The sequence below is a fragment of the Mytilus edulis genome, chromosome 12, assembly GCF_963676685.1.
Source record: "Mytilus edulis chromosome 12, xbMytEdul2.2, whole genome shotgun sequence".
Classification (NCBI taxonomy): domain Eukaryota; kingdom Metazoa; phylum Mollusca; class Bivalvia; order Mytilida; family Mytilidae; genus Mytilus; species Mytilus edulis.
The window spans coordinates 5,086,764-5,108,117 of NC_092355.1; the positions used below are offsets into that span (position 1 = coordinate 5,086,764).

The 21,354-nt window shown below is 32.8% G+C and overlaps 2 protein-coding genes across 2 annotated transcripts; one reads left to right on the forward strand and one right to left on the reverse strand.

Annotated features, from left to right (window-relative positions):
- Positions 1-975: 975 nt before the first annotated feature.
- Positions 976-2,799, reverse strand: LOC139499347 (uncharacterized). Its single transcript, XM_071288017.1, has one exon. It carries the CDS (start codon positions 2,797-2,799, stop codon positions 976-978), a length of 1,824 nt encoding a protein of 607 aa, XP_071144118.1.
- Positions 2,800-10,986: 8,187 nt separating this feature from the next.
- On the forward strand, positions 10,987-14,340 carry LOC139498879 (lens fiber membrane intrinsic protein-like). Its single transcript, XM_071287467.1, has 3 exons — positions 10,987-11,209; positions 12,945-13,106; positions 13,949-14,340. The coding sequence occupies exons 1-3, from the start codon at positions 11,002-11,004 to the stop codon at positions 14,116-14,118; spliced, it is 540 nt and encodes a 179-aa protein (XP_071143568.1). The 5' UTR covers positions 10,987-11,001; the 3' UTR covers positions 14,119-14,340.
- Positions 14,341-21,354: the final 7,014 nt, after the last annotated feature.

Here is a 21,354-nt window from a genome sequence, read left to right on the forward strand (position 1 = left end):
GACAAGAGCCAATGAGAAAGCGTGTTACATAAAGATTGCATTAGAAATACAAGTATTGTGTGAAAATGGGCGCCTTATACAATATCTGTGATAGTCCCAAGCCTCTAAATTTGACGATCTGGATTCGTCTACATGTCCATTTAATTCTGAAGAAATAGAAATAAATAAAGGTGCCAGCTGTTGAACAAACAGTTAAATGCTGACGTCAACAAAAGCATGATGTCGGACATTATATACACAGTATCGATTTGGTACTTGAATACTTCATTAATAACAGATACATGATGCTAACTACTTCTCAATCTGCAAACTACCCAGTCTTATATAATATATTGCTCTGATAGGAGGACTTGCCTTTATTGGTAAAATAGTACTGTCATCGATTTAATCTGGTGGCATAAGGTTGGATTCGTCCTTAACATTTTTACTCCTTTGGGTTATGTACAAAAGTATAATCCTGGTATCTCTGATGAGTTTATTGTCAAGTAAAATCGTATGACCGTGACAAGAAAATTCGAATATATTGTAAGGAATTATTGCACAGAAAACAGCTTTATTGCTTTTCTCGAGGAATATAAGATATATTCATATTTTCTTACTTATGCTTCTGTTTTGTTCATTTCGAATAATGAATTGTTGAGCTCGATATTGTCATATCGTATTATGCCATTTATGTTAATGTTTTATTTATTACAGTATTATTGAAATGAGATCACTCCCAATCCGTTCCAATATATTCGACCAGCCAAAGTGTTTCGGGTACCTATTAAGATCAATTATGTATTTTTTTTAATTTGATCGAGGCCGTACCCTCATCAGCGACTCAAGCCTTGTACATAGGTTTTATTGTTCTTCCTATATGCAGAAATAAAGTAATCAATTGTTATTACACGGCGAGGTATAAGGAGTCGGACACTAGGTGGTCTTATATACATATCAGAAATGATGTTATGCATTTGTTATAACTTTTTAGAGTTATTTCTCTTTTTTCAGTTTAGCAGATGTCAGATATTCTTTGAGATTTTTGTGTTTTTTGTATGCAATCATTGGGGGTCTCTCATAAAGACTCTTAGCGGTTGCATCTCTTTCGATAATATTCCAATGCTTTCTAATTACTCTGTTCAATTGTTTAAACATTGGGTTGTATTTTGTACAAAATACCAAGGGAGCAGTTTTGTTATTGGAGCGTTGTTTATATTTTAAAGCTTCTGATCTTTTAATTGTTGTTGCCTTCGCTATCCAGTTATTCAATTCTTTGCTTTTATAACCTCTTTCTATTAATTTCTGTTTGAAGAAATTAATTTCAGCCTTAGTTTTTGACTCATCACTGGTGCATCTATTTATTCTAACAGTTTCGCCTATAACCAGTCCCTTGAAAACTGATTTGGGGTGCGATGAACTTCGATGCAAATATTGATAATTTTCTGTTGGTTTTCTGTATATTTGAAAATCTAAAGTCCTCTCTTTCTTAAATTTCTCTCCTTTAAAAACGGTCACGTCTAAAAATGTAATGTGACTCTCGTTAATGTCAAAAGTAAACTTAAGGAGAGGATGTATGCTATTCGATATGTCAAAGAATTCAGTTAATTCTGCTTTAGTTCCTTTGAAAATCAAGAATGCATCATCACGGTACACTGATAAGTGCATGATTTTGTCTCTCATCGTAAACTTGTTTAAAATCTCATTGATAGTTTCAAACATCCTGATATCTGTGAGAGAAGGCGAGAGAGGACTTCCCATCGGAACCCCTATTTTCTGTCGAAACAATTCACCATTGAATTCAAACTCATTGTTTTTTAGTATGATTCTTATAAGTTCTAACATACTTTGTTTAGGCGGAATTTTTATTTTGAAATTGCATGATCTAAGCTTATTCCAAGCTCCATCAATGGCATTAACAATTTCGGAATGTTCCATATTTGTGTACATACTTGTTACATCAAATGATGCCATGATAAATTCAAATGGAAGCTTAAGTTCTTCTATTTTATTTATAAACGCTGTGCTGTCTTTTGTGTATGTCCATTGTTGAAAGACTATTTCCCTTAAGAAATAATCAATAAAATGTGCAATTGTCTCAGTAGGACTGCCTGACATAGATATAATAGGTCTGCCGGGTATATTTATATCTTTAATAAGATTTTTGTCTTTTTCGATGTCATTTATTTGATCTATGCTTAATTTATGTGTTTTTGGAAGCATATATAAACGACCTGGTTTGAACTCCTTGCCAGATGTCAAATAATCTAGAGAATGTTTGTCTATATGACCCATGTTGTGTAGAGGAATAATTATATCAATTATCTTGTTGTAAATATCTTTGCTGTGTGTTTCTGACAGCTTGTGATAATGGATTTCACTTGAGAGTTGTGTCATTGCCTGTTTGATATACATATGTTTGTCTAATACTACTATTGAGGAGCATTTATCTGCCTTTTTAATTATTATATTTTCATTTTTCTTTAGCGAAATTAATGAATTGAATTCATTTTTTGTCAGGTTGTTTCTACTGTTAACCATAGGTAATCTTTCAAGTTCAACCTTGGTTTTCCATAAATAAGTTTCAATAGCGTTATTTGCGAATTCAGGAGTGAATTCTGACTTTCGTTTGAAAGGATGTTTTTCAGAAGAATTTTCAGTGTTTCTAAATGAGTAATTTAATCTCATTCTACGAGATAAATTTTCCCAGTCACACAGAAGGTCATTTTTTGCTCTTTTTAGAACAGGACTCGGAATGAATTTCAGCCCTTTGGATAATATGTTAATATCTGAATCAGATAACTTTTCTCTTGTGAACATTTTCACATAATTTTCTGCCTTTCGACGTGTACATATTTTCTTTTTGTGTCTTCGTTTTTTGTTTTTTATTTTACTTTGTATTTTTCTTGCTGTACTTTTTCTGTTTTTGTCAGTACGTTTGAAGTGTCTATTTCGTTTTGACATGTTTGACCACAGTTGTATAAAAGAAAATGCTAATCATAAGTACTCCTCATTAGAGTTTTGTTATAATGTGTCATAATAATCTCTACATTAGAGAAAGACGCATATTTCATCCCTACCTAAGGGAGAAGTGATAATGAAATCGCAAATTTAGTAAGCAAGAAATCTGATGAGACAGCACTATTTCTATTGGCTGCTGGCAGAAGAATAAATGATGGGGGTGTGTTCTGACCAATTTCGTGTGGTGTTAGACAGATAAATTTAGAAATTTGATATTACTTCTATATAGATTGAATACGCAATCATAATTAAATATGAATGACGACTCCTTATACCTCGCCGTGTAATAACAATTGATTACTTTATTTCTGCATTTAGGAAGAACAATAAAACCTATATACAAGGCTTGAGTCGCTGATGAGGGTACGGCCTCGATCAAATTAAAAAAATACATAATTGATCTTAATAGGTACCCGAAACACTTTGGCTGGTCGAATATATTGGAACGGATTGGGAGTGATCTCATTTCAATAATACTGAACAAAGTATGTTAGAACTTATAAGAATCATACTAAAAAACAATGTTCTTCAAACAGAAATTAATAGAAAGAGGTTATAAAAGCAAAGAATTGAATAACTGAATAGCGAAGGCAACAACAATTAAAAGATCAGAAGCTTTAAAATATAAACAACGCTCCAATAACAAAACTGCTCCCTTGGTATTTTGTACAAAATACAACCCAATGTTTAAACAATTGAACAGAGTAATTAGAAAGCATTGGAATATTATCGAAAGAGATGCAACCGCTAAGAGTCTTTATGAGAGACCCCCAATGATTGCATACAAAAAACACAAAAATCTCAAAGAATATCTGACATCTGCTAAACTGAAAAAAGAGAAATAACTCTAAAAAGTTATAACAAATGCATAACATCATTTCTGATATGTATATAAGACCACCTAGTGTCCGACTCCTTATACCTCGCCGTGTAATAACAATTGATTACTTTATTTCTGCATATAGGAAGAACAATAAAACCTATATACAAGGCTTGAGTCGCTGATGAGGGTACGGCCTCGATCAAATTAAAAAAATACATAATTGATCTTAATAGGTACCCGAAACACTTTGGCTGGTCGAATATATTGGAACGGATTGGGAGTGATCTCATTTCAATAATACTGCATTCAAAGCGTGCATGGCATGATTATATCATTGTTTGAACCTGTCATTCAATAGAATGCCAGGCGTTTTCAAACATTTAATCCTGCAAAAGAGAGGCGGAAGATACCACAGGGCTGTCAAATTAATAAGTCTAAAATAAACTGACAATGCAATGGCAAAAAAAGAGAGAAAAAAAGTACCCAAAAGAAAAACAACAGTATACAAACTCTTCATAGAACACCAATGACTGAGCAACACGAACCCAACCAAAACTGGAAGTTATCTCACGTGCTTCACTTGTGACATCCCTCGTGTTGCTCATATAAGTAAAACCTAGCGTTTGTTTAAAAAGATCGGGCGCAGGTGGATGGGATTGTAGTTACGATGATTGGATTATATTGGATTATATCTGTCGTAATATATGAAACAGGTATCCTTAACGACCAACCAACTTTTAATAGCGTCCGTTAATTTGTTTTTCGACGAAATGATTTCAACTTCACCACTTGGAACTCTCGGTTAAATATCTTCTTGTAGATGAAGCATTTAAAATGTATTGTATTCTGTCAACCCTTTATCTATCGAAGGGAACATCTGTATAACCAGACATTTATTTATAGTGATGTTTCTAAGTGTAAAAGTGTATTAATCTACAGCCTTTTAGCAATGCTATCAGACTTTTCATATTCATCCAAAAGTGAGTAAATGGAATAAGTGTCATTTGTTTGAAGACGTTTTAAACTTCGTTTGTGTCCATCAACTTCAAAACGATAACTAGATCCCTTGAATAACTTATACTGATCAGAAGATGTATGTTCATTTTTACCAATAGACAGTCTCCAATATAAGACACTAGAATGATATTCATGACGAAAATCATTTTTTGTTAAAGATGTGATGTTGGTATTTGTCTTTTTTTCTGCTGATAGTTTCTTTTCATATTTTTTTTTTGCCCAAACACAAAAAATAATAAAACTGACATTTAAAGGTAAAATTTTCTATATGCATGCTGAAATGTTTGTTGATTTTTTCTTTCTGATCATTTAAAAAATGCCTATCAAATATTTTAGTTTTCAAGATATATTTGAAGGACACATAATAGTTGTAAGATATATGTGTTTATTAAATTAACCACATTGAGGTTCAACAGCACAAAGAATGACGTTTAAATATAAGTCCCCTAATTATATCCATCAACGTCCACACAACGTTACGTGTAGTTCATGTGTTTTTCACCATTTTCCGAGGATGCAGAAAGTGGCTTAATATAACGAATAAACTGTATATGATTTTCCCTGAAATGGATAAAAGAAAGGAATTTTTTCATTGAAAATAATGTCTCTACTATAAATTTTGTCACTTCATTCGAATATATGACTGAGATATTGTCACTTAAACAAAAAGCATAAACAATACGATTGGGTGTAATCTCTGAATGTTTCTTAACTGAATGTTGAGGGATGAAATGCGTATAACCTGTCTTTACTTTTCTCCCTTTTATGACATGTATGAAGTGTAAGTACCAAGCACTCAATTCCCCAGAATTGGTCTCAGTCAGAATTTTCTTCTTTGTTTAAAATAAGCATGTTCATCAAGGACGTAATTTCTTGTTCGGCTAATTTGATATTGGACCCTTAAAGCAAATAACATTTTCTTACAGATGGATCGTTGCCTCGTTTTGTCTTATCCTCAAAGAAATCCCAATAATGATCAGCTCTTATCAACGAATTCACAGAGTAATCATGATATCCAGAAGATGGGTGCACCAATTTAAATCAGCGCAAATACGGTAAGTTATATATAGTACTCGTCTCGGTGGTATATATCTGTATTGATGAAGCTATTTCAGAAAAACGCATTCAGCTATATGCAGTTGTCGATATCCATGTGTACAAATATTTTAGCGTTTTACAAATTGCGATTTGACTTATTGCCTCCTCTAAGTCAAGAAATGGATATGACTTCTGATTATTGTGTTTTCAATTCCAGTTTCTCTTTCTCTGCTGAATCTTCTGTAAAAGACGAGAGCTCAATCCCTTCATCGAAGTGTTTCTTTGTATCAATACTCATTTGTGCGTTTGAATGCACCGTAGATATCGCGGTCGTTAGAGCTGCTTTTGTTTATTTTGGGCGATGCATTGATGGTGATAATTTAATGAGGTAGGTTTTATATTATTAGGATCATAGTTAAAAGTACCCGAAACCGAAGTCTGTTTATTTCATGAAATGAAAGTGGAATGGTGTTTACGTCCACACTGTTTACATGACCCATGGCCATACATTCAGAAAGTTGGGGGGGGGGGGGGGAGGGGGTTGCAAAGACAATTAAAACAAGCTTTCTTTTGCTTATAAATTTCAAGATCAAACACTTTCATACATGTGTTTGAAGTATGTGACTCTCCGGGATAAATACACGGTTCTCTCTTGAATACGTCTACCTCACTTTTATGTGACTTTTTGTGTCGTGTGTTAATTTTAAAGACATACTATGCTATACAATGATCCATCTAATGTTAGATTTCGTCCGGTTTCTTGTATACTTATCTCATCTGTAATTTAGAAATAATTGCAAGGTTTTTATTAACGCGAATAATGCAACTGGCTTAGAATTGCAGTCATAAGAACCCGCATTCTGTGACATAAATATCTGTATGCAGCTTTTCCAGAAATTGCAATAATTAATCCTGCATTTTTGTTCATTTAAAAAAATCGCAATAATGCGACTAGGTAATAATTGCAATAATAAGAACCTGCATTCAGATATTTGAAAGATATATCTGTATGCAGGTTTTACTGAAATCGCAATAACATAAATAGTCAATATCGCATTTTTTTTTCATTTAAAAAAAAATAATCGCAAACATAAATGCACACAAAAAGTTCTGAATTTACAGTAAGCGTTTTAAAGTATGTTCACATGTTATATTTTTCGTACTGTATATAAGTTTTTGTTAAGCATTTACAAAACATGTATGAATACTGCAACATAAGATTCACGACGTCATATAGTGATCCCATGTCTCTAATGAAAGTTTCTGACTTGTTATAAAATGTACAACATAAGTGAAACGTATTGAAAGGTGTGGTAGAGCTAACATAGTCTGCATTTATTTTTGAATGATCTTTCGAATTTGTCTAAACGACAGATGTAATAAATCTATAGCTAACGCGCGTCTAGCATATTGAATTATAATCCTGGTACCTTTGATAACTATTTGTTTTAATTCGGATGTCTTAATGCAATCTGTCAAATTTGTTAGATTTAATATTGTGGAATCTCCACTAAAACTTTGCGATTTTGTAGACAATTTCGACCAATCGCGGCACCAAAACATTTGGGAGAAAAAAAACATTTGTTAGATATATTTGTATTATTTTTGACACTTTGAGATACAGAGTAAAACAGCATAAAGAGTGACGATGTAATTGTAATTGTAAACACTATGTTACGTATTTAGCCAAATTTGCCATGCTGATTCATAACATGATATATCTGTTTAACATGCCAATGAATGTTGTGACCAAGATAAGGACAACTGTTGTTTTGCTTTAAACTTTTGATATTTTTTGAAAGCTATTTGTCATTTATTTCCCCAAACTAAGAATAAAATGGCTATTTCGACCAAGTACCTAGTATATAAGAAAATGCATCAGTACTCATAATGCAAACACAAGGAATCGTTCTGCTCTTTAGTGTCCTGTTTATTGCGATCATGTATTTTCATCATGACATTACATATACATTGCACCTGCAAGGCTCGAATTAGTTTGCAAGTTTGCACTTTTTGGGAACAACTTACTCATGTCATACCTTCCCTTTTAGATCAAACACGTATTACGGTCGAAAAGGTAGCTTGATACGGATTATTATCTTGACATTATCTAGAAAATGCACGCGAATTCGCGGTACAATTGTGCCGGTAATAAAACAAGACAAGAAGTGTGTCTGTGTAAACCTACAAAAGGGAAGGGATGCGGACGTCAGGTGTCTGTGTTCACACATAAAAAGGGGGAGTAGTACTTCAATACGTTCAACTTTTAATTTTAGGGACAAAGGTGTCATCCAAAGAAGTAAAAAAAAAGCATGACGTCATTTAAAAATGGCATGGCGTCTATCCATGCTAAACATGCTTCGGGGAAACATTAGTCCGTTTCATTGTTGGCCAGTTCTGTGCCTAAGTTGAAAGGACGGACGTTTTATTCAGCAAGATTGTGCATTTGCAAAACAATACAGGGTCCTTATAGTCTAACAATTTTTGTTCCTATTCTTTCTTATAACTTTCACTTGGACACGCCTGAGTATGCATGAAAGCGTAAAAGAGATTGATCGGTAACTGAATATTCTTATGAAAAATGAGATTGATTCAAAAACAAAGTGATGAAGAACAAAGCACCTCATATTTACCTCTTGTCAAGACTTTATATAGTTTCAGAACAGTTGCGGCTCAATGAAATCGGGATATGAGCAACAAAGCAGCCTTATCGAAATTTGATCTCTTGTTTTTATAGTGATTAAGATTATTACACAGTGTTGACCTTTGTAACCCTTTTTTTATATTTGGTGCATTTCGTCTGTTTGTTTTGTTCACAATAATGGATTTTATTGACTATCATACAAATGAGTGGTTTAAGTAGCTATAAAACCAGTTTTAATCCACCATTTTCTATATCAGAACATGCCTGTACCAAGTAATAAATATGACAGCTGTTATCGATTCGCTTAATATATTCGAGCTGCTTCAGTTTTTTCTATATGACTATGGAAGTTCCGTTTGAGTTTTCTTTGGGGTACTTTTTGTGATTTTATCTTTTACGAGTGAGGTTTATAAGAATGAAATTAAGATGTTGATCAGAAACTGCAGTTGCTCAGCGGAAAACTTCAAATAGATTTATTATACATCTGCAAAATGTACGTAAAAGTTAACACATCAATAACATCTATAAAAAATACAATAATCTTATTGTAAAAAGATATAAAATAAAGTGGCATGAATACTAATTAGACAACTCTCAACCCAAGTCAAATATTATAGGTCAAAGTACGGCCTTAGATTGAAGCCTTGGTTCACAAGGAACAGCAAGCTATAAAGGGCCACACCATGACTAACGTACAACAATTCACACAAGAAACAATCAGTCTGATCTCTTTAAAAAAAACTTAAAACAAGAAATACTTAAAACCACGTGCACTGGGTCGGTGCCACTGCTGGTAGAGTTTTTATTCCTCGAAGGTAACACAAACCCAGATCTTTTCAACTTCGTACTTAATTGACCTTTTCAACTTCGTTCTTAATTGACCTTTTCATCTTTGATTCTATTATCTCTGATGAGTCTTTTGTAAACGAACGAGCGTCTGGCGCAAATACTATATTTAATCTTTGTATCTGTGATGAGTTAATTAGGAATCGCATCAACAAACGACAAACACTGAACATCAGGTTCCTGACTTAGGACAGGTGCAACCATATGAAGCGGGTTTAAACGTTATAAAAGGCGCTAACCCTCAACTCTACCCTGAAACAAAGGTGTAATATTACCACATAGAAAGACATTCTATAACATATCACTGTTAAACTTAAAGCAGGTTTCCATTCTTCATCCTTTCTTTAGAAAACTTGAAATGGAAATGCAAAAGAACATCGATCCGACTTCAATATCTTTTATCTTATTCATAAAACGTACAAGTACAAATAATACTTAAAACTTTATTTACAATTTCACCTGGTTATCTGTGTAACTTTAATAGCCATAAACAAACTTTTATTATACCTTTTTCTATGTTAGCTCAGTGTTCAGCAAATATTTTTACTACAATAAAGTACCTAAACATAACATTTAATTCAGCACTTGTTATCAAACCACCAAAATCTACGACAACTATATAGGCAATTCCTATATGTGTTGATTATATATTTTACGATAAAGCAACTTAAGTGGCCATATTGTGACTCTGATATCAATTTCCTTCTAGAGTAACCGGACATAAGTTCTTTAAACTAAAATAGTTTACTTTTACAAATTGTGACTTGAATTGAGAGTTGTCTCATTGGCACCGATACCACATCTTCATATGTATACAACGGTATAGTTTCTAATTGTAATTTTTGGACTGTAGCTCTTATGATAACTAGGCTTCCAATGTATCTTTTGACCATTTCTTCATGGAGTGTTTTTTTTTATTTGCAGCATGTATGGTGTAATGTCTGCAACAATCTACAGCTAGATCTGGTATTGGTTTACGCAGTAATGAATATTTTCATTATATATACAGGCATCTTTTTTTCTTTATTACACTTTACAATGCACCTACAATTTAATCCTTAAAAACAAATCGCAAACTTTTGAAGTTGTTAGATCCATCTTTTTTAAAAAGCTTTTTGGGACAGGCACACACATACAAAATGTTGCAGATCTAAACATGTTAGCAGGATTCCAACCCTCCCCCTAACCTTGTACAGAAGTTTACTATCATTCCATTCTGTTGTACTCTAAGAAGTCAAAAATGTAAAAGAATAACGACCGAAAACTATGGACAGAAAAGCTTATTACAAAAATAAACAGTATAAAAAATCCCAGTTACCATAACTTACGTTGAGTTAGTTCAATCCTTGTCAACCAACTTTACCAATAAACCTATAAACTTCATCAATAAACAGGTTTTTATATAAACCAATTCAGCTTTCCTGGCAATAAACATATATGAATGGTTTTTGTTAGGTAAATGTTTAATACTATCTTCTCTTGATAAGACATAATTGGATTTCTATTTACAATGCATTTAAAACTCTGCTACTTGAAGACCACTATTTAATGTTTCTATTTGATCTCATGAAATCACGTGATACTTAATATTTTTCCCGGTTTTAAACAACACTGACACTCAAAACCAGATAAAATGTCGGGGGCTTTATCTGAAATTCCACCTATGGTTATTGGAGGGAGCATTATTAGTGCTGTATCGTTGATTCTTCATATTATAGGATTTTCAACCACATATTGGTACTTAGAAAAAAAGGACGGCGGTACAATAGCTCATATAGGACTATGGAAATACTGTGCTCCAGCGGAAGGAGGCCTTGTGGAAATGTGTGTCGACATGACAGGTATTTCCTTTATTTAATATACAAAACAACTCTAGTATTGCAGGTACACATAGTACAACCGTTGAGCAAAGTGAATGGAATTGAAGAAAACCTTCAGTATCATCATGTATATGGTATAATAATTATAATGTTATTGCCGTAGAAATCATCAAAATAAATTATCTGATCTTAGGTCGGGTTGTTATCTTTTTGATACATTCCCCATTTTCATTTTCAGAAAGTGTTAGTCTCTAAGAATTTAAAGATTTTCGAAAACTTAACAGATAACATTGTCCATTTAAAAAGACATATCAAAAATATATGTATACAGGTCAAGTGGAATACATGTAAAATGAGTCACCATTACAAATATGTTTACTGAAAAACAAAATTACCTTGTCCATCTATATGTGTTAAAAGTTCTTCTTTGTTAGTACAAGAATGATAAACGTTATCAGTATGTATGAAGTGTACAAGTTATAAATTGTACAAATCACAATTTGTATTCTTATTTGTGAAAACAATGGTACATATGATAATTTGTTATTTCTAAAAAAGAAATGCTTGTTGACATTATAATTTGTACACAATTTAGCTTTATATTACAAAGAAGATGTGGTATGATTGCCAATGAGGCATCTGTCCACAAGAGACCAAAATGACACTTAGAACTTGTAAAATATTTACAGTATGAACTTTGTTATAAAAAAAACATTCATAACCTTCAAACAATTGTTATTCAGTGACCACACAATAAACCTTATTCTAATATTACGAGCTTTTGTCTTTTTGTTAATAATCCCATGCTCTAAATCCAATAAATGTGCTTGCAGATGCGTATATTAACTTCTGCAAAATAATGAATTATATCAAATTCTTTTGCATGAAATATATTTCATTTACTAAAACACTTCCAAACTCTTAAATGATGCACATGTTGTTACTAATTCATTCATTATAATTGTAATGTGTTGCAATTCGAAATTGACATATTTGACCTAGCTACGACAACCGTTCATGCTGGTTGTTCAAAACTCCTCCCTCTGAAAAATCGCATTGCCAGTCGTTTGCTTGTTTACAAACATAACCAGGAGGTTCATGATAGAGCTTACAAAAACGAGCTACACTACTACACATCGGACATAGAAATTAACTTAGGTGTCCTAATCAGAATCGAAATAATTGATGCAAGCTATACTTTATTGTAGTTTTAACATGGGTAGGCATTATATGTGTTGTAATTTACCCCTCACTATCGCTCGGGTATAACAAAATCACGAATAAAATGCATACCCAAGTGAACACTACAACAAAGTATAGCTTGCATCAATTATTTCTTTATTTACAAATACAACAATAACAAGATAAAGACAGATTTTTTTGTTTATGCATATCAGTTCTAATAATGCTATAAATATTGACAATGATGATGGAATAACAGACATTAGCCTCAGTGAATAGTTATGACAGTATAATACAACTGTTTCCCAGTGACAATTCAGAGAGTATAATACAACTTGGTCCGAGTGAAAATTCTGATAAAATAATAGATATTGACCCCAGTGACAATTCTGATATTGTTATAGAGATCGGGCCGACAGTGACATCAATGATACGTGTCATGACGCATGCAATGTCTGGCCTACAGATCTTAACCTTATATCTTACCAAAAAAACGAAACAATATTTATCAGAACTTGCTGTGAGGGAATTTGTTATTAACCACTTCAGTTGATTTTTTTATGTTTATTTGTAGATGCACCCAGCTATAATTCACAATACAAAGCCGCACAGGCTCTGGAGTGTCTTGCACTATTAGCCTTTGTAGCAGCTGTGGTATGTGCTTTCCTGAAAGTTTTTGTATTGAAGGAAAAAAGAATGATGTTTGTTGTTACTGGCTTCCTGAATTTGATTTCAGGTAAATCATTATTGAGGAGTGATTTTTGAATTTAAATAAAATTCTGATAATATTGTAGATTTACACTTAAAAATTATTTCGGGTCATATTACCCTTGGTAAACACAAATGAATGGTTAATCTGCTGATCGACAACGTCATATTTTGTTTAGATTCACTAATTTACAACGTTAAACGCATTTATAAATAAACACGGACACACAATAATGAAAACTGTGTTTGGAAAGTGATAATTGAAGGATAATTGAAGTACTGTGCATTAATTGTTGTATCTCTCTTGTTGCTTTCGATCAAAATAATAAAAACTGTTATAATATTTTCAATTGAATGTATGTCAATTTTTAGTATTTCCTAAATGCATACATTATACTGGTTTTTTTTTTATTGAATGCGGTAAAACAGCCTATCATTGGCGGCCTATCATAATATGACTGATATGAGCAAAAGTACCAAATAATACTTTCTCAAATTATTTTTTTTGTCAATGATTTTACACAAAGTTCTGTTATAAGTCATGTATGGTTTTGTTTCGAAGGGTTTTTAACTGCAGAATGGAATATCTTTATGGTATTTTCCTCTTAGAAATTTATGAAATGTTGAAATGTTAGTGCATTGGAGCTTGCGTTCATCGAAAATATCACTATAGAGTTTTAAAAATGCACATCACTTATGTCACGGTTAGGATTGGGAATCAATTTTGTGAGATATTTTTTTATAAGGTATATAAGACTTTTGATACAATCCATGGAAATATTTTAGTAAGTCAACGTGGAGTTTTGACCTCTTGGAACAATCATTAAGCAAATTGTTAAATATTTTAAGACATTTCTTTTTTTCTTACAGGAATAACCGCTTTGATCGGAGTCATTGTCTTTGCAACATTTTCATACGATGATTTTAAGTTTGATGGTTCCATGTTTCACTATTCCTTTGGACTATGTATTGTTGGCGGAATCGGAGGAATTTTTTCAGGAATTGTATTCATACTAGCATGGCGATGGGTGAGAAACTAACGACGACAGTTGGAATTGTGTCCAGCCTAGCATGGGATGGGTCGGAAACTGAGAATGGCAGTTGCATTGTATCACCTGTGTTATGTTCTCATATTAAACACAAAAACTATCAGATTCAAATAATTTCATTTGAACAATTTTTGTACACATTAATGCTTTGTACATTTAATATAAAACGATTAGCGCTATAAATTGTTGTTGATAAAAAAACCACAGACAATATTATGGATAACCTGTTTTAGAAAAGTTCTTTTTTCAAATAAAATATGATTCTATGTAATGTTAAACACACACTGTGGATTAATTTTGTTCGTGGGTACCAAATTTCGTGGATTGAGGTTGCATTTTGATGACTACTAAATTTTGTTGTTGTTGTCTAAAATAAAATTGAGAATTGAAATGGGGAATGTGTCAAAGCGACAACAACCCGACCACAGAGCAGACAACACTCGAGGACCACTAATGGGTCTTTAATGTAGCGAAAAACTTCCGCACCAGGAGGAGTCCTTCAGTGGATCAGGCAAAATTATATACAAGTGAAGATCTGAAAACATTCTTAGTATTGTCTCTTATTTATACTGGTTTTATTGCTCAACCGTATAAGCTAGGCTACATGAATAAACTTTTAGATTCTTCTCATATTGGTGGGTCGAACTTGGTTTAATGGCTAGCCAAAAATGCCACCTAAACCGTTAAAATGACAAGAATATGTGACAGGAATACAGCATAAATAAGCACAAGAACTCTCACGACAGAGAACTACATGTATATGTAATATAAAAGTACACTAAAACATGTTAACCATAGAATAATTAAAAAACACCACCTTCCGTTAATTTGCAACAATACACCAGTAGTTCCCAAAAAAATATGCACCCGTCAGAAATTGGTAAACTTTTAAAAAAATTACCAAGTTGAATACATTTACTTGTAGTTTTGTTTCCTAACATATTAATATGAAGCTTCATTATGCTCAATGTTGGACTTATAAAAAATCGGCACTTTATTTTGAGTATTTTACTTAGTCCTCTAAAACAAATCATTTAAACTTTATGTACGCTTCAGAATGCTTTCAATATAGACAAAAAGAAGTTTTTGAGGGCCTAATTGTGACTTACTGTTTTGAGAAATTACATATCAAGCAAATTCGGAATTCAATATGGTAGCGTTCAAGGTTACGGACTAGAAGAGCGTGGAATCTTACCTTTCATAATACCTGTCAACATCAAATGAAAATAATTGTTACAATCGAATTACATTACTTCCGTTTAATCAGATTTATGAGACTCAAAACAAACAAAGGACAATGGTTATTGTCCGCATTTAAAAAAAAAAAAATTTTTACATTAAGGCATGACAAGATTAAGATTTCAAGATGATATTTTACATTGAAACTAAAAGATGAAAGGTTTTCACTCATTGTTTTTTAAGAAAAAGGGCAAATAAATAACAGTACACACTTTACTGATGTAATCTTATTGCAATTCATACCATACATCTCACAATAATACTTATCATTAATACAATACACAAATATATATTTGCTGACTGCCAAACGTAATCTGGAGGACACCGGATTGATTACGAATGAATAAACATAATAAAATGTGAAATATAACAGCACGTATGATATAACCATGAATCATAAATTACTAATCAGTAATTAATAATAAATTATCACAATTTGTCCATCTTTAACGATCCCGCCGGCCAGGCAAAAACGACAAATGTCGGAAACCTGTGTCCAAAACCTTTGCTCGAAATGCTGTTTCCGGAGTCATACTTTAACATTATACTTAAAGATATAACATATGACAACAACAAACAAATGTTATAAAGGGGAAACATGAAATTAGAATAACCCTGTAGTATGTGCATCAGTACATTCAGCAAAAACGTAAAGTTCATATATGAGCAAATACTTTGCACAAACATTATAAAAACCTAATAAAGATCTAGCTCTGAAATATTGCAAAGAAACGATATATATATAAATATGGTTAGGAAACTTGACTGTAACCAAGTTGGGTAGAGAGTGATTACTCCGCGGGCATATTTCCCGTTCATTTATTATATGTACATGTAAATTACAATGTACATTAATCAGACGGAACGTTAGTACAATAATTGTCCTCTATAATGCGAAAAGCGGAAAATTATAATATGTCACACGAGTATAGGATTATAGGTATTTGGACTCCTGCAGTATCTGAAGGAAAATACGAAAAAGTCAAAATACTTTCCAAAGACTTTCAAATGACTTACGCACAGCGGTATTCTACTGTTGCCTTATTTTTAACAGTATTCAAAACACAACATAAAACGTTTAAGTCTGAGCAACACCGGTGATCTCAGTTGCTCCAGAAGGGTAAGCAGATTTCAATTCAGAATGTGTCACTTTTCTTGTTGTTTGTGCAAGTACAAACCCGTAGATAAATCTATTTCGGTAGGCCATATTAGGGCTAAAGAACGGGTTTGTGTTAACGAAAATTTGAACAATTCATTCGCTATCGTAATTGCAAATTTTTAAGTCGAATTTTAGAAGGAATGAGAGCAAACTCAATACTCTGAACTCTTGGTATCAGATAAATCTTCTAAATTGTTCAAGGGATGAGAGCAAGCTCAATCAATACCCAGAACTCTTGATTGGATTTGAAAAACCTCTTAAAGATAATCAGGATAAGGAAAAAAACAGAACAACGATGAAATTTGAAATGGAATATCCCTTTTCAGCAAAAGATGAAGTTCCTTAAAAGCGAGTCCTGAAATAGTTTATTTTCTGGAGTATACATAATATATATGCACTTGCTTCTAGAATGTTTAAGAAATAACTGATGCCAGCTATACTTTATTGTAGTTTTAACATGGGTAGGCATTATATTCGTGATTATTTTTGCCAGAGCGATAGCGAGGGCTAAAATAACACGAATATAATGCCTACCCATGTTAAAACTAAAATAAAGTATAGCTGGCATCAATTATTTCGATTCTGATTAGGACAATTACGGTAATTTCTATGTTCGCTGTGTATAGGGTGTACAGTATTTGTGTAGGCTCTTCCATCAACCTCCCTGTCGATTGTTATTCAACTAGTTCAAACCAGTTTAAATTCGCAAAGTTGTAAGTTTGTAAAATTCAAAATTGAAACAGAAATTATCAAATTTATTAACTTAAACAATATTTGTGTCACAATATAACAGAAAAGTTATACATTCAACGTCTTTTTCTTTGAGGTCAATTTCTGACACGCACATTTTCAAGTCAGTTGTCAATGGCGGTGGATGCACAAGGAGAATCGGGTAGGTCGATTTTTATTTACTTAATTAATTGTAAATGTTCCGCCGGTTATTGTAGCATTGGTAAATATGTTCACATCTGATAGAGGATTCCTTGATAAAGTTTTGCTGACATTCGAGACTCGGCAGGAGGGGCCCTTTGACAGAAATTCATTTATACTTACGGTTAAGTCCAAATAATTGCGACGATTTCAAATTCTGTCTTACATGATGATTAAAATTAATACTGAGTGACAATCTTGTTGCATTTGTAAAATGGATTGGAAACCTTGGTGGTATATTGGTAATTACGCCTATTTTTTTTTATAGGAGAATGGGGTTCGATTCCCTGCTAGGGTCAATCCATTTTTCATAAATATGACACAATTTTGTCATTTCAGTACAACAGTTATAATTAATAACCTATACTTATGTTATATTTTATCGTCAGATCATATGTTTCAATGAAATTATTATATACATGCCTTTTAACAGGATAGATGAAACGTGTTTTTCAGAGGGAGGGGTTTTGAAGTTAGAACAGCCAACATGAACGTTGCGGTATCTAGGTCAAATATGTCAATTTCGAATTGTAACACATTTTTGTCATTGTAAAAGTATTAGTAACAAAATGCATGTGTATCATTTTAGTGTTTGAAAGTGTCCCAAGTTAATGAAATACATTAAATGCGTATACCAATTTGATAAAATTCATTTTTCTGCCGTAGTCAATATACGCATGTGTAAACTAATTTTATTGGATAATAAAGTATGGTTTCTTTACAAAGCTAAAGAAGCACGTCATATTAGAATGCTAAATAGAAGTATAATAGAAGCTTAAAAATTTGACACCAAAGACAACAAATTAATCAGGAAAACCGATATCTCATGACGAATTCAAAAGCAATTTAATTTCGTTTAAAATCCAAATTGTCAAAGGTGTTTTGGGTTAACAAAATACACATCGATGTCGATCAAGGCATTCATAACATGTTAAACTCCACATCAAAAAAGGGAAAATAGAAGAGCAGAGCAAACTTTACTTTCATAAATGTGTCACAAATGCCACATTTGGCTTGGGGCGAGAGTTAGTGATGTAATCATTTGTCATTTCGAAAAATTCTAAAGTCTTTTCAACAGGCATCTGAGTTAGCAGCGTTTGAATTCATCATGTTCATAGTAAGCTTTCAGCTGCTATTTATCTGCATATTTAGACCTTATCTATAATACTAAAATAACGAGGTCCAATTTGTCAGCCGTCATCGGGTAAAAACGACAAATCAAATAATTCAACTTTATATATAACTAATATAGAACAATGGTGTAGATTAAATATTACACCACTCCACACCCTTTTGTTTTCCGCATAATTAATATTACCAACTAGAGGCTCTAAAGAGCCTGTGTAGCTCACCTTGGTCTATGTGAATATTAAACAAAGGAAACAGATGGATTCATGACAAAATTGTGTTTTGGTGATGGTGGTGTGTTTGTACATCTTACTTTACTGAACATTCTTACTCCTTACAATTATCTCTATCTATAATGAACATGGCTCAGCAGTTTCAGTGGAAAATGTTAGTAAAAATTTACAATATCTCTATCTATAAAAATATTCAAGATAATAACAAAAAAAGCAAAATTTCCTTAAAATTACCAATTCAGGGGCAGCCACCCAACAACGGGTTGTCCGATTCATCTGAAAATTTCAGGACAGATAGATCTTGACCTGATAAATAATTTTACCCCATGTCAGACTTGTTCTAAAGGCTTTGGTTTTTCAGTTATAAGCTAAAAACTGCATTTTATCCCTATGCTCTATTTTTAGCCATGGCGGCCATCTTGGATGGTTGGCCGGGTCACCGGACACATTTTTAAAACTAGATACCCCAAAGATGATTGTGGCCAAGTTTGGATTAATTTGGCTTAGTAGTCTAGGAGAAGATTTTTGTAAAAGTTAACAGACGACACCGGACGACGACGACGGACGACGGACGCAAAGTGATGAGAAAAGCTCACCTGGCCCTTCGGGCGTGGTGTGCTAATAATCAACAAGTTCCGGGTCGAATCCGATACCGACACCAAGAGAATATTCACCTGTTACCTATTAATTTATCTGTCCGTTTCGCATCTGACAGGCGCACCACCAAACGGTGAATTTAGGAGTGGACATGACGTAAAACAGCGAATAAAATAATTCAACTTTATTTACAATGCTGTTAATTAAAAGTTACTCCATTCCAGGACCTTTTGTTTTCCGAATAATTAATATTACCAATAATTAATAAGTTCCAGGTCGACGGGTTCAAACAGAAAGATTTTGAAAGCAGAGAAAACTATGTATCTAATAATCGGCATGACTTTATCAGATGACAATACCAATACTAAAATAAGGCTTACGCATAGTTGTATACTTTAATTCAGTCACGGACCCGCGATATCACGGGTATGTTCTAGTTTTATTTAAAAATACAAAAAAAAAAAACAGATGACAGCCGATTCACCCTGTCTTAATTTGTTCCCATCCTATGAAATACCTTCACATTTTCAATATTTGTTTTTAAAATTAAATGTTTGCATAATCTGATAAATATATATATACTATATGTCACGTTAATTATTACCCTTTTATTGGCCTGTAAAAGTCATCACGACTTAAAGGTAACTAAGCATTGTACAAATCGTCAAATCTTTTACTATATTTAATCACTTGTAAGTTCAAAGGAAAACACATTTTTAATATGATTCAAGTTTATTGTGCCCTGCAATGTTTGCTTTTAAGTACGAAATAAATTCATCATAGACACCAGGATTAATATTTTATAATTGCGCTAAGGGTGCGTTTCGTCTACAAATGACTCATCAGTGACGCTCGATTCAAAAATGTTTAAAAGGGACGAATAAGGTTCGAAATTGAAGCGCATTGACAACCACAATTACTAAAAGTTATGCCAAATACAGCTAAGGTATTCTAATCCCGAGGTAGACACGCCTTAGTATTTCAAAATTTCAAAGTTTTGTTAACAGTTAATTTATGAATAAGTAAAGGCAACAGTAGTATAGAGCTGTTCAAAACTCGTAAATCGATGGACAAAAAACAAAATCGGGGTAACAAACTAAAACTAAGGAAACGCATTAACAATACGAGGAGAACAACGACACAACATTAAAATGTAACACACACAGAAACGGACTAAGCATTAGACAAAATTAGAGGAGAATAACAAATATAATATCAAAACCAAATTCAATAATTTGGGATAGAAAAGTACCGTATAGTAATGTGAATTTACACTACCATACCAATAATAATTCATGTCAGCACAGCAGTACTGACTTCTTGGCTGGTGATACCCTCGGGAAAAAACACCAGCATTGGCATCGACCCAGTGATTGTAAATAAACTCATCATTAGAGACCAGAATTAACATTCTTTATTTGCGCCAGACGTTTCATATAATTGCATGGTTTCATTTTGATATTGGCTGACCAAAATTTGAGACGCTTCAATAGCATATGTTATCCCTGTATAAACACAACAGCTATCAATAGACCTGTGATAAGGGGCAAAACAATGCATGCATGATGTCATAGATTTTAACGAACGTAATCAATGCATCACTGGTAAATTGTTGTGTCAGGGATTTCGATACCATAAATTACTTAAAACTTTTACTAAATTCTTTCATAGATACAAAGATTTGATTAGTAAATTTGGCTATACCTGTAGAAAGCTTATTAAAAATGGTATTTCACATCCTAAATTTTATGGTAATATTGTACTTAAAGCGAGGAAATCACTATGTGATCCTTGTAAACTCATCGAACCTTTAAACAAACTTATAAGTAAGGGTTATCGTACCGATATTGTAATAAGATCTCTGAATATAGTTCACATTGGCACTAATATTGATATTGTCACTAGCAAATTAAAACATAACTAAATTTCATTATCTTTTGA